This window comes from Cricetulus griseus, assembly GCF_003668045.3.
Source record: "Cricetulus griseus strain 17A/GY chromosome 1 unlocalized genomic scaffold, alternate assembly CriGri-PICRH-1.0 chr1_0, whole genome shotgun sequence".
In the NCBI taxonomy this organism is placed as follows: domain Eukaryota; kingdom Metazoa; phylum Chordata; class Mammalia; order Rodentia; family Cricetidae; genus Cricetulus; species Cricetulus griseus.
Window position 1 is genome coordinate 50,995,200 of NW_023276806.1, and position 12,287 is coordinate 51,007,486.

Below are 12,287 nucleotides of genomic sequence, written 5' to 3' on the forward strand. Positions count from 1 at the left end.
AATTTCTCTAACTGTTACAACCCTATCTCATCTAGGATTCTCTCCAGGAGTTTATGCTTCATTCCATTGTCTTCTTTCATCAATATCTTTCAATCCACAATAGTTTCTCCAGCCTTTCCTTGTCATTCAAATGCTTAACAGTCAGATATCTGCAGGAAGATCCTCAACCTGGGGGTATTGCAGATTGAGGGAGCTGGCTAATCAAGTCCAAAACGTGGACAGGCCAAGTCATTCCACAGGCTAAAGCTATTGTCCATAGAAGGAATTTTTCTTCTCTTACTGTACCCTATCTCTGTGGTACCTTTAAAAGCCCATCCAGATTGCAAGGAATAAACTTTACTTAAAGTCAGCTGATGATGAACTTTAATCATATCTCCAAAATCTCTTCCAGTAAACCCTAGAATTTCAATGAAATAATCAAAGACTATAGCCTAGCTATGTTGACATTTCAAAAAAGTTGTTACAGAAAACATTCTTATGAAATGAGGGCTGGTGATGTTGCTCAGAAGTGGAGAGATTGCTCAGAATGCACGAAGCCCTAGGTTCAGTTCCCAAAGCTACAAATAAGTAAAATGATGCTATTTTAGAAATTTGCAAAAGCACATTTAAATTAATTTATTTTTAATTGATACACAATTATAGCTATTCTGGTCTTCATATGCATACGTTGTGTGATATTCAAATTGGGAAAAATATATTCATTTCCCAAAACATTTGTCATCTCTGTGTTGCAAACTTTCAAATTCCTGTCTTCTGGCTGGAGACAACATTTTTTTACCTAAACATTAATGGAGTGATTCCCTTGGCCAGTTTATCAGAGTGCTTAAACATCTGTAGCACACTGCCTGGTTAGACAATGAATTCGTGTGTTACTGCATAGTGTCCAACTGTCCTTCTACAAAAAACAATTAGGAAAGAGCCAGGAGTGTGGTGTACTCCTGATGCCAACCTAGGTTGTGTGGGTTCCTGCTTCAAACAAAAATTTAAAAAGCAATCTCTCTCTCTCTCTCTCTCTCTCTCTCTCTCTCTCTCTCTCTCTCTCTCTCTCTCTCTCTCTCTCTATGTATTATCTACCTATGTATCTATGTACCATCTATCTATATATTATCTATGTATCTATGTATCTATCTTTAAACAAGAACTGATGAAGAAAACCTATGATATGGAAGGTCGTTATACCTAGCTAAGATTTAAAGAAATTTTTTTGAGAATTTCATAATGCTTCGTGCATTCTGAGTAATCTCTCCACTTCTGGGCAACATCACCAGCCCTCATTTCATTTTTCCTTTTGAGGTAGATCTCACTTAGTTACCCAGACAACTCTCACTCTGCAGCTAAAGAAGGCGTGGAACCTATGATCCTCCTGCCTCAGCTTCCCAAGTAGCTGAGAATAAAGGCCTGGCTGAGGGCCCCAACTTTTACCTGAAAAAAATCCAAACAAACAAACAAAAACCCTTCCATTTCATCTGTGAGATGGTGCTGGAGAGGTAGCTCAGCTGGGTGTCCCTAACAATTGCTCTTTTTATACGAGCACACACACACATACACTAAAGTAAAATAAGTGAATCTTTAAAACTAAATAAATCTGTAAAATTACCTCTGAAGACAGTGCTAGCCTAAGGCACACATGCATGGCAGGACCACTTTTTTTTTTGCAGATTTTTTTAATTTGAATTAGAAACATGATTGTTTTTACATGACAATCTCAGTTCCCCTCTCCCTCCCATCCTCCCCTGCCATGCTCCCCCAACTAAATCCTACCTATCACATATCCTTTCTGCTCCCCCTGGATGGTGAGGCCTTCCATAGGGTGTCATCAGAGTCTATCGTATCCTTTGGGATAGGGCCTAGGCCCACCCCTGGTGTGTCTTGGCTTAGGGAGTATTCCGATATGTAGAATGGGCTCCCGAAGTCCACAGCTATGCTAGGGATAAGTGCTGGACTACTACAGGAGGTCCTGTAGATTTCCGAGGCTTCCTCACGGAAACCCATGTTCCTGGGGTCTGCATCAGTCCCATGCTGGTTTCCCAGCTATCAGTCTGGGGAGCAAGAGTTCCCAGATGTTCAGGTCAGCTGTTTCTATAGGTTTCACCAGCCTAGGATGGAACCCTTTGCTCTTCACTCATCCTTCTCTGCATCTTGATTCCAGTTCAGTTCAGTGAATAGTTGTGGGTGTCTGCCTCTACTTCCACCAGCTGCTGGATGAGGGCTATCAGGTGGCATATAAGTCAGTCATCAATCTCATTATCAGGGAGGGCATTTAAGGAAGCCTCTCTTCTGTTGCTTAGATTGTTAGCTAGTGTCATCTTTGTAGATCTCCAGACCTTTCCCTACTGTCTGATTTCTCTGTAAACCTAAAATGTCTCCCTCTATTATGGTATCTCCGTTCTTGTTATCTTCTATTCTTCCCCCGACTCAACCTTTCTGCTCCATCATGTCCTCTGCATCCCTCCTCTTCTCCCCTTCTCATTCTCCTACTCCCTCCCCCCTCTTCCCATGCTCCCAATTTGCTCAGGAGATCTTGTCCCTTTCCCCTTCTCCAGGGGACCATGTATGTCTCTCTTAGGGTCCTCCTTGTTTCCTAGCTTCTCTGGCAGTATGGATTGTAGGCTGGTAATCCTTTACTCTATGTCTAAAATCCACATATGAGTGAGTACATATCATGTTTGTCTTTTTGTGGTTGGGTTACCTCGCTCAGAATGGCTTCTTCTAGTTCCATCCATTTTCCTGCAAATTTCAAGATTCCATTGTTTTTTTCTGCTGAGCATTACTCCATTGTGTAAATGTACCACAATTTCTCTATCCATTTTAAGTGACAAACAGCAGCATGCAGCCCACGGTGTGCCTTGTAACCTCCTACACCTGACAACTCATAAAGCTACCCTAAAACCCAGTGAAAGAGCGTTCTTGTTTTTGCCCAGGACAAAGTTTGAAGATGAATAAAAAACACTGACGGTTTTTCCTCGTGTTAGGAAAAGAGGGCACACAGACTAGCTGGCTCTTGTCTTCAGGGATGCAAACCTTTCACACAGTCACCTGCTAGGAAGCCAACACTGAATGGTTTTGTTTCTATTGCTTTGAAATTCTCAGCAACCCAAACCAGGCCCTCTGAACACGGGTGTCAATGGGAGGACTGGGCAATTTGTGGTGCCTCTGGCAATGGAACCAGTATTTATCTAGTGCACAAATGGACTTTGGGAGCCCATTCCCTGTGGAGGAATACTCTCTCAGCCTAGATACTCGGGGGAGGGCCTAGGCCCTGCCCCAAATGATGTGACAGACTTTGATGATTTCCCATAGAAAGCCTCACCCACACTGGGGAATGGATGAGGAGTGGGATGGGAGGTTGGTGGGGGACATGGGAGGATGGGAGGCAGAGGGAACTGGGTTTGGTATGTAAAATAAGATTGTTTCTAATTTAAATAAAAATTTATAAAAAAATAAACACAAATAAATTAAATTCTCAGCAACCCTAACAATAGAATCATGAAGACACTGAGACTTAGAAATTAAAGGATGTTTTAAATTGTTAAGCAGTTCTATGGTGCCAGTGCACTCTTACTGTTCCACTGAGAACCACTAGCCTTTGGAAGCCTCGTGCCCACCCCCACCCCTACACTCTCCTACCCCCAGTAGTTCAGACCTAGGGCATTCTGAAGCCCGCGTCACGTTTACAGCACTGCATCCCTCGTGGATGTTTCCAAAGCAGTTTGCCACCCTCACCCACGCAGCCCTTCCGCCTAGTGCCCAGCAGGCTCCACCCTTAGTCCAGAGGCTGAATTAAGGTATCCTCAGAGGCTAGAGCTGAAGCAATCTGCCGCGCGGGCGCACTCGGGGCCTTAGGCCCCGCCTCTCTGGCTCTCAGCTGCTCCGTTACCTTGGCAACATAGTACACATTGCGAATTCTAGTAGGGTGCACGATGTGCTTCATCAGGATAGGTAACAATAGAAGAGGACTACTGCAGAAACCGTGGCAGAAAGGTGAGAAGAACAGGAGAGATGAACACGGAGGAAGCACAGCTTGCTCCCTCGTGGAGTTACGCCTGGTTTACGTAAGAGCTGGCCGGGCGTTGGTGGCGCACGCCTTTAATCCCAGCACTCTGGAGGCAGGGGCAGGCGGTCGAGGCCAGCCTGGTCTCCAGAGCGAGTGTCAGGATAGCCTCCAAAAAGCTACACAGAGAAACCCTGTCTCGAAGAAAAAAAAAAAAAAAAAAAAAAAGAGTTGGCCGCCCGGTCGACTGCTCCCAGGCTTCCCTCCACCCATGATGCTCATTTGGAGTTTCTCCTCTTGTTCTTTAGGGAAGCCGGATGATTACTCCTTTGGGACACGTCAACAGAGGCAACTCTTTCCTCACTCTCACCCCCCAACATGGTTGGGGAACAAGTTTCTCCCTCTTCGGGGAATGCCCCATACAGGCCCTGGATGTTACACAGCATCAGATGTGAGTATTCACCTCCCCTGACTTTCCTATGGAAGGACACACAAGTGTTCTGGTTCCCAAAATGAGGAGCCCTGGTCTACAACCAGCTATAGATACAATGTGTAAAGGACCTGGGCTCACCGCTTTCCTTTCCCCACTAAATGCAAACCTTGTCGATATACATTCTCTGCTCCATCTTCTCTTCCCAACATCCCTTTGAGCGGATGTCAGTTTCTATCCGCGCTTAGTTCAGTCCTCAGTCAGCCTCTTCATAAAAGCAAATTTAGCTATTACAGGGCTCTGAGGATGGAAGTCTTTGGAATTCACATGAAATCGATGTATCGTCTATCCAGTAACTTCTCTGCAAAGTTACTTGTGCTATTTTTTTAACTGTATGGTTTTTAACTATAAAAGAATCAAGACAAGAAACAATACAGCAATGTCTTGCAAAGAAGTTCTCATAGGAACATTCTAAAGTCATTCCACTTTGAAGACTGCTTCATGGTTGTGTTACTGACGCTGTGCTTCTCTCCTCCCCTCATCCCTCATCTTTCACTGGAAGTGGAATGGTTTGGCATACAACCTGTCTCAGACGCCAACCAGTACAAAGGGTTATGCTATTGGAGCCAGGACAGCTGTGAGGTTTAAGCCAGTCAAGGTAATGTTCTGGGATTGTAAGGTGGTCTTTGTGGAAACAAAAAAAGTTGAGACATTAACCACTGCAAGCAGGAAGTAACCTAAAAGTAGAAAGAAAAAAAAAAAACCACACTTCACTGAAGAACTAGACCCAGGACAGGGTTTTACAACCTAAAGTTAAAATATAGAAGCTATGTTTATTTACATCACACTATCTTGTCAGTTAAAGGACAAATTCCAACTTTTTCATTGTGTGTGTATGTGTATCTGACTGGATTTCAAGTATAACTGTGAACAAAAACAAAATCTTTATCTTTCTTCTTTTTCTGATGAGTTCTGAGCCTAGACTCTGCTAGGCTACAGCCCCTAGGTAACTAAAAATCCTACTCTCTTACCAGGCAGTCAAGGAGTGGCAATACTAACTATAAAAGTCACCCAGTGGTTATCTGCACCAACTTGCTTTGATTTTTTTTACTATATGTGTGTGTGTGTATTATGCATGTATGTATATTGTATGCATGTATGTATATATACATATATGTGTGTAGCTGACCCACATCCATATTTAGGTGTTTGTATATAGAGGCCTATTTCTACCTCTTTGACACACTGAACTGTAACTGATTTATAAACAGTATGAAATGATTGTTTTGTTTTACCTCAAATAATCTGTAATAATATAGATTATATCTTATCAATCTCTAACAAATGAATCTTTTATGATTATAGGATGTGACACCACATCCAGGAATGTATCAGAAATTTTATGCCTGGAATGACAAATACAAGCAAAGCTTTGCTCCATTTAATGCCTTGATGCCTCGATTTAGGACTGACGTTAAGGGCAATTCCTATCCTGGGTATGTCTTCTGTTTACTGTGCATTTCATAGGAAAGAGGTACATAAAGCAGGAATTATGTCCAAACTTTCCAATATGAACCTTTAAAGACTTAACCTCTAACTTCCCAGGTCTCTGGTACTGTGTAATTGTAGAATCAGTTATTAATTCAATAGATGTTTGCTAATATGTCAGGTGAATTTGTAGCTTCCCCAGATCATTCAAACCCACCAAACAGGGATCCCGATCTCTTGGAGAGTACGCGTTAGAACCAAAGAAACCAGAATTAAATATTTAAGGAAATACCAACGGTAATAAGGATAACGGCCATATAATATATTAGTCAAACTGTAACACTTCCAAGAGTTAAGGGAACCAAGTGATTGTTCCCTCATGACAGTAGCTGTAACTGGAGACTGTCATGGGCATACCAGAAAGTGTAGGGAGCTGGTGCTGTCCTATGAGGACATTAGAACAAGATGACCATATGATAGCGTGATGAGCTGGAGGCTACTTTGTCTGAAGTTGATAAGGAAGATCCACAGCAAATGCAGTTTGATCTGTGAGCTGAATGAATAGATTAAGCTAGTCCCATGAAGTGGCTTGATCTATTGTGGGAAGACAGAGCATCCCAGGCAGAAAGAACAGCAACTGCAAATACTTTAAGCTGAGAAGACATTTGGTGAAAGAAAAGAAAGACGTTATCATGGCTAGGGTATGGTGAGAATGGAGGAAATGTGAACACAGAAGAGAGGCAGTCTTGAGTATCTAGGCCTTCTAAGCCAATGGGGTTTAGTTTAGATGTCTATGAACTCACTCAATATATGCAACTACAGGAGCAAATAGTCAGAGTCTTTCCTTAACTGATGAGAAATCCAATGGCCAGAAAATGCAAGTAATTTTTCCAAGCTTCTGTTAAAGAAGTTTAAATATTGGTCTTGATTCTCTATCTGCTCTAAACTATTCTTAACAATAGAATCCATAGCAGCTTTACAAACACAGGCAATTCAAAAGTAAACTCATTGCTGAGAACCAAAGTAACTGGTTCTCCTTTGTTTGTCCCTAGATTGCAGAAAGGTTGTCTGCATATATTGCACCAAGTTCAAACTGTGGGCAGTACTAATCCATCACCATGGTGGATCTCTTATCATTCTCCTGGGGTCCTCTGGTCTTTCAGCTAAGGACTCTGAGTTACAGAAATAATTTTAAGTCTATCTTTACCTTACTTGGATGTTAGGCTGGTTCTCTTTAACACTGGCAACCTAATTAGAAATACACTAACAGGGAAATGGTACTCATGTTTGCCTGACACTGAAAGGTTAGTCTTGTTTTTCCCAAGGCAAGTGGAATTCATGGTCAGTCATCAACTGTATTTGTATATTTATTTTTAGCCCTGGCACATACAATCCAGAGAAGAAGTCACCTCCAAAGGTTGTTTGGCCAATGAAATTTGGATCTCCAGACTGGTCTCAGATTCCACGTCTAGAGAAGAGAACTCTAAAAGCCGAGGTAATAAGATTGACTGTTAACATACCTTTCTGTCCAGTACTATACCATATTATCATTTGTTCTTAACTGGAAGTCTGTAAGGGAACATTAAAAAGTTCATGGTCCCCAGAAGTTATATTTTGTGGGTATGCCAATGTGAGGTTCTTTTTGGAGAGCTATATATCAGTATTAGCTTTTTATAGCTAATACTAGCCATATATCACATTTTATTTAATCCTTAGATAAGGGATTAATTGCTCCTGATAATTATTTCAGGTACACCTGGGAACTTAAGAAATGCTGAGAAGAGGTGGCTAACTAGGTGGCTTCAATCCATAACCCCTGATGCATTGTTCTTTCTGACATAGCACATGTGTGTTAGATCTCTGGAGAATTGGAGAGCATTCTGAATAAGAGCACGAAAAGTACTACCCATCTCCAAATGTGAATCCAGTATTGCCTTCCTGTGTGATCTCCAGGCCTTTTTCTAAGTGTCAATTTTTTTATTTTTAAAATGAATTTAATAATACAATTTATCTGACATTATTATAAAAATTAATAACAGATATGGAAAAGCATTTGATACAGTACATAGATTATATGCTTAGTATGGATTTGCTATCATAATTCTAGGTTTATGTTTTTTTCCTAGTGGAATTTAGGATTAAATCCATAAATATTTGTTAAATGGCTTGTATATGGATATACGTGTTGGGACCTATGGGTAACATAGATGCTGACCAACTACTCAAAACTTTCCAAGTAGCCAATAATTCCTAGCATGATGAACACCAGAATACAATGTTCTCAGTTATCATGAATGTTGAACCACTACACCTCAACTACCATCGAGTTGAGATTCACCTGGACCACAGAGTTAATACTGTGAGGTTCCATTTCATATAGTCAGAAAGCTCAGAAGCACAGGATACTTGCTGGGGTACTGAGCCAGACAATGTTCTTTTGTTGCAGCTGTCCACAGACAAGGACTTTAGAAAGCACCGGAACCGTGTGGCCTACTTAAGCCTCTATTACAATTGAGAAGCAGGCACTGCCTTCATGTGTTCTCCTGATCACAGACTCTCCAGAACTGAGGACAGAACCGCTCTTGTACTTCTGCGTTTCCTGGGCCCTGTGGTCTGCCAATTTGGCATCTGGGGAGGGGCAAGGGTCTCACAGTCACCCTACGAAAACATAAAGACTGGTGGATAATGTTCCTAGTCTGTCTCTGTTTGTGGTCTAATAGTGCCTGTTGGGTGCCCAACCAGGAAGTTTCATTTTTCAGAAATACTCAGAGATCCCTTGACCACTACCTTCAATATTCAGGCATCAGTCTTGAATGTTCTACTACTAGCCTTGCCACAGGGTAGATCTGTCAAACATGTCAAGGGTTTAGATAGAATTTGAGCCCACAAAACATGGGAAATATTTTAATTCAGATTAAAATACTTATATTTGGGAGTTTTTCCAAACTTTATGAGTTCCCTGGTATAGGATGGAAATTCCCTGGTTCTGTTCTTCCCTAGACTGACATAAAACTCAAAGAACACAAACAAGTCCCATTACTCATGACATCACCTGTTTAGCCTATGCACTGAGTTCCTGCTTAATGCCAGGCAGAGTGACAAGCATTGGGAATATACTAGGAGTCAACACACATCTAAGCTGAGGTATTAGAGAAACCTCACAAAGTGGTGAGGAGATTGGGTGTAGGGGAAGCTGTAGCCACACCTACTTAGGGGCTGGCTATAGGTGTGTCACCCAAGCTTCCTCTGCAACATTGGAGCAACCACCTTCAGCCTACAGGCCCAGCCTATCTGAAAGAATTTTCTGTGAAGAGGAATTTTGAAAGACTGTTCTACCTTGTCTTGGTAAATTTTGGCAGTCACTCTCTTTGGTGTCCTTCTTATCCAATTTGCAGCATACTATCAGCAGTTGAGGCAAGAGCAATTTCTTGCCCAGTGGATAACTTTGCAACAGTGCAAGCAAGCTCCATATGGTGGTTTTGGATGCCCACCATCCTTTTTTGAAGTAAATTGGTACTGCCAGGAGCATACCTGTCTCACTGTCTTGAAAAGCTTTCTGTTATTAAAACAACCCAAGTATCATATTCTGAAAGTCAGACTTTGGGATAAAACCTGATAAATCCAAAAAGCAACATAAGAACAATCAGCTAACTCTTCTCTCCATGCTTCCCAAATCAAAAAGTACCATATATCTGTCTAAGCCCCTCCCTACTACTTACGTTGCCCCCCTATCTAGGTCCTCTAAAACCTCTCTGACTACAAAATATGATAGGGCAATGGTGGCACAAAGTTTATGGGAGTAACCAACTGATGTCTGATTTGACGTAAGGCACACTCCATGAGCTGGAACACATGCCCAATACTGTTTGAATGACTAAGAACCAAAACCTAAATAGCCAAGGGACTTAGGATAAAAGAAGATACTATTGCTCTACTAAATGAACTTAGCAATAAAATGACTACTAATGGCATCCTACTGTACTCATAGATCAGAGCCTTGCTCAGCCATGATCAGAGATGTTTCTTGCTGAAGCAGATGGGATCAAATACTGAGACTCACAGCCAGACATAATGCAGAGAGTGAGACCTTGGAACACTGAGTCCTAAATTGAGTGTCTCTATCAACCCACCAACCCACCCCACCCCCACCCCCACTGGGAATCAGGGAATCCCAAGGGAAATGAAGCAGGAAGACTTAAGAGCCAGATGGGAAGGAGAACACCATGAAAACAAGATCCTCTAAATCAACATGACCAAAGCTCAATATGAACTCATAGAGTTTTATCTTATTATATTTAATTTTATTATTGTCCCTTAGAAGCCTTTTTCTAATGAGAGACAGAAAGAGAGTGACTCCATATGGAAGGGAAAATGGGGAGGAACTGGGAGGAATAGAGGGATGGAAACTGTAATCAGGATACATTATGTGAGGTGTTTTTATTTTTTCAATAAAATGAAAAAAATGGAACCATAACACAAAATGGGGTGGGGACTGGGAAGATCTGGGAGGAGTTAAAGGGAGGAAGAATTGAAGGAGAATATGATCGAAATACACTGTATACAGTTCTCAAAGAATTAATACAGATCAGTCCCTGAGGACCCTGGGATTCTGACTCTGCTGAGATCGAAGGGCTATTCCAGCCCCCACAGAGTACAGAGAATGCAGAGGTGAACTGATTTGGTCCCTATCTTGGGCCCAACTTCTGCCTGCCCACCCTAACAAATCCCGCTCTGGGATCTGCAGGCAGACTGAATCGATCCCTGAGGACCCTGAGATTCTGACTCTGCTGAAATCGAGGGGCTATTCTGGCCCCCACAGAGTACAGAGAGTGCATAGGTGAGCTGATTTGGCCCCTGCCTTGGGCCCAACTTCTGTCTGCCCACCCTGGCAAATCCTGCCCCGGGATCATTGACAAGACAACTCAACCCCTGAGGACCAAGCAAACCAGAGTTTGCTGACATCTCTGCGCCAGTTCTGCTCTCACCCACCTGGAGAGAGAGTGCCTCAGACCTGCCTGCAACCAACTTGAAACCCATCAGAGTATCAAAGTCAATTGCACACACCTGAAGAGAACACCGGACCCATACACACCAGGAAAGGAAGTGACACCAAAGTACCCACTGGAACAAGAGATGGGAAGACGACAATATAAGAACACATCCAACAACAGGAAAACCAATATGACACCACCAGAGTCTAGGAACTCTACACCAGCAAGACATGAACACCCCAACACAGAAGAAGCAGAAGAGAGCAACCTTAAAAACAACTTCATGCAGATGATAGAGAACCTAAGAGAGGAAATCAGAAAATCCTTCAGAGAAATGGAAGAAAAGACAAACCAAAAGATGCAAGAAATCAAGGAAAGCCAAAAAAAGCCAAGAAAATACAATTAAACAGCTGAAGGAAACAGTTCAGGACCTGAAAACTGAATTAGAGACAATAAAGAAAACACAAACTGAGGGAATGCTGGAAGTGGAAAAGCTGAGTAAACAATCAGGAACCACAGATGCAAGCATAACCAATAGAATACAAGAGATGGAAGACAGAATCTCAGACGCTGAAGGAAATAAACTAGAGGAAATAAACTTGTCAAGCAAAGAAAATCTGAAGTCTAACAAATCAATAACACAAAATATCCAGGAAATATGGGACACCATGAAAAGACCAAACCTAAGGATAATAGGTACAGAAGAAGGTGAAGAAATCAAACTCAAAGGTGCAGAAAACATATTCAACAAAATCATAGAAGAAAACTTTCCCAACCTAAAGAAAGACATGCCAATGAAAGTACAAGAAGCCTACAGAATGCCAAATAGAGTGGACCACAAAAGAAAGTCCCCTCGTCACATAATAATTAAAACACCAAATGTACAGAATAAAGAAAAAATATTAAGAGCAGCAAGGGAAAAAGGCCAAGTAACATATAAAGGCAAACCTATCAGAATTACACCAGACTTCTCCATGGAAACTCTGAAAGCCAGAAGGACCTGGATAGATATTCTACCACCTCTGAGAAAACATGGGTGCCAGCCCAGACTACTATACCCAGCAAAGCTTTCAATCACTATAAATGGAGAAAACAAAATATTCCATGACAAAACCAGATTTAAACAATATGTAACCACTAATCCAGCCCTACAGAATGTACTGGAAGGAAAACTCCAACCTAAGGAAATTAACTACACTTGCATAAACATAGGCAATAGATAATCCCACTCTACAAAAACACAAAAGGCAGGGTAAATCCACATACAATACTAGTACCAACAACAAACCAAAAACAAACAAGAATAAACACTGAATAGTACTTAATTTCCCTCAATATTAATGGTCTTAACTCGCCTATAAAAAGACACAGGCTAACAGATTGGATA

The 12,287-nt window shown here is 41.7% G+C and overlaps 1 protein-coding gene across 1 annotated transcript; it reads left to right on the plus strand.

The window, feature by feature from the left end:
- Positions 1-3,999: 3,999 nt before the first annotated feature.
- Positions 4,000-8,424, plus strand: Pifo (primary cilia formation). The gene is given in 7 exon segments (XM_035450536.1): positions 4,000-4,028; positions 4,030-4,052; positions 4,300-4,442; positions 4,984-5,079; positions 5,787-5,917; positions 7,287-7,404; positions 8,356-8,424. Coding segments are annotated over 7 exon segments (609 nt in total).
- The last annotated feature ends 3,863 nt before the right edge of the window (positions 8,425-12,287 follow it).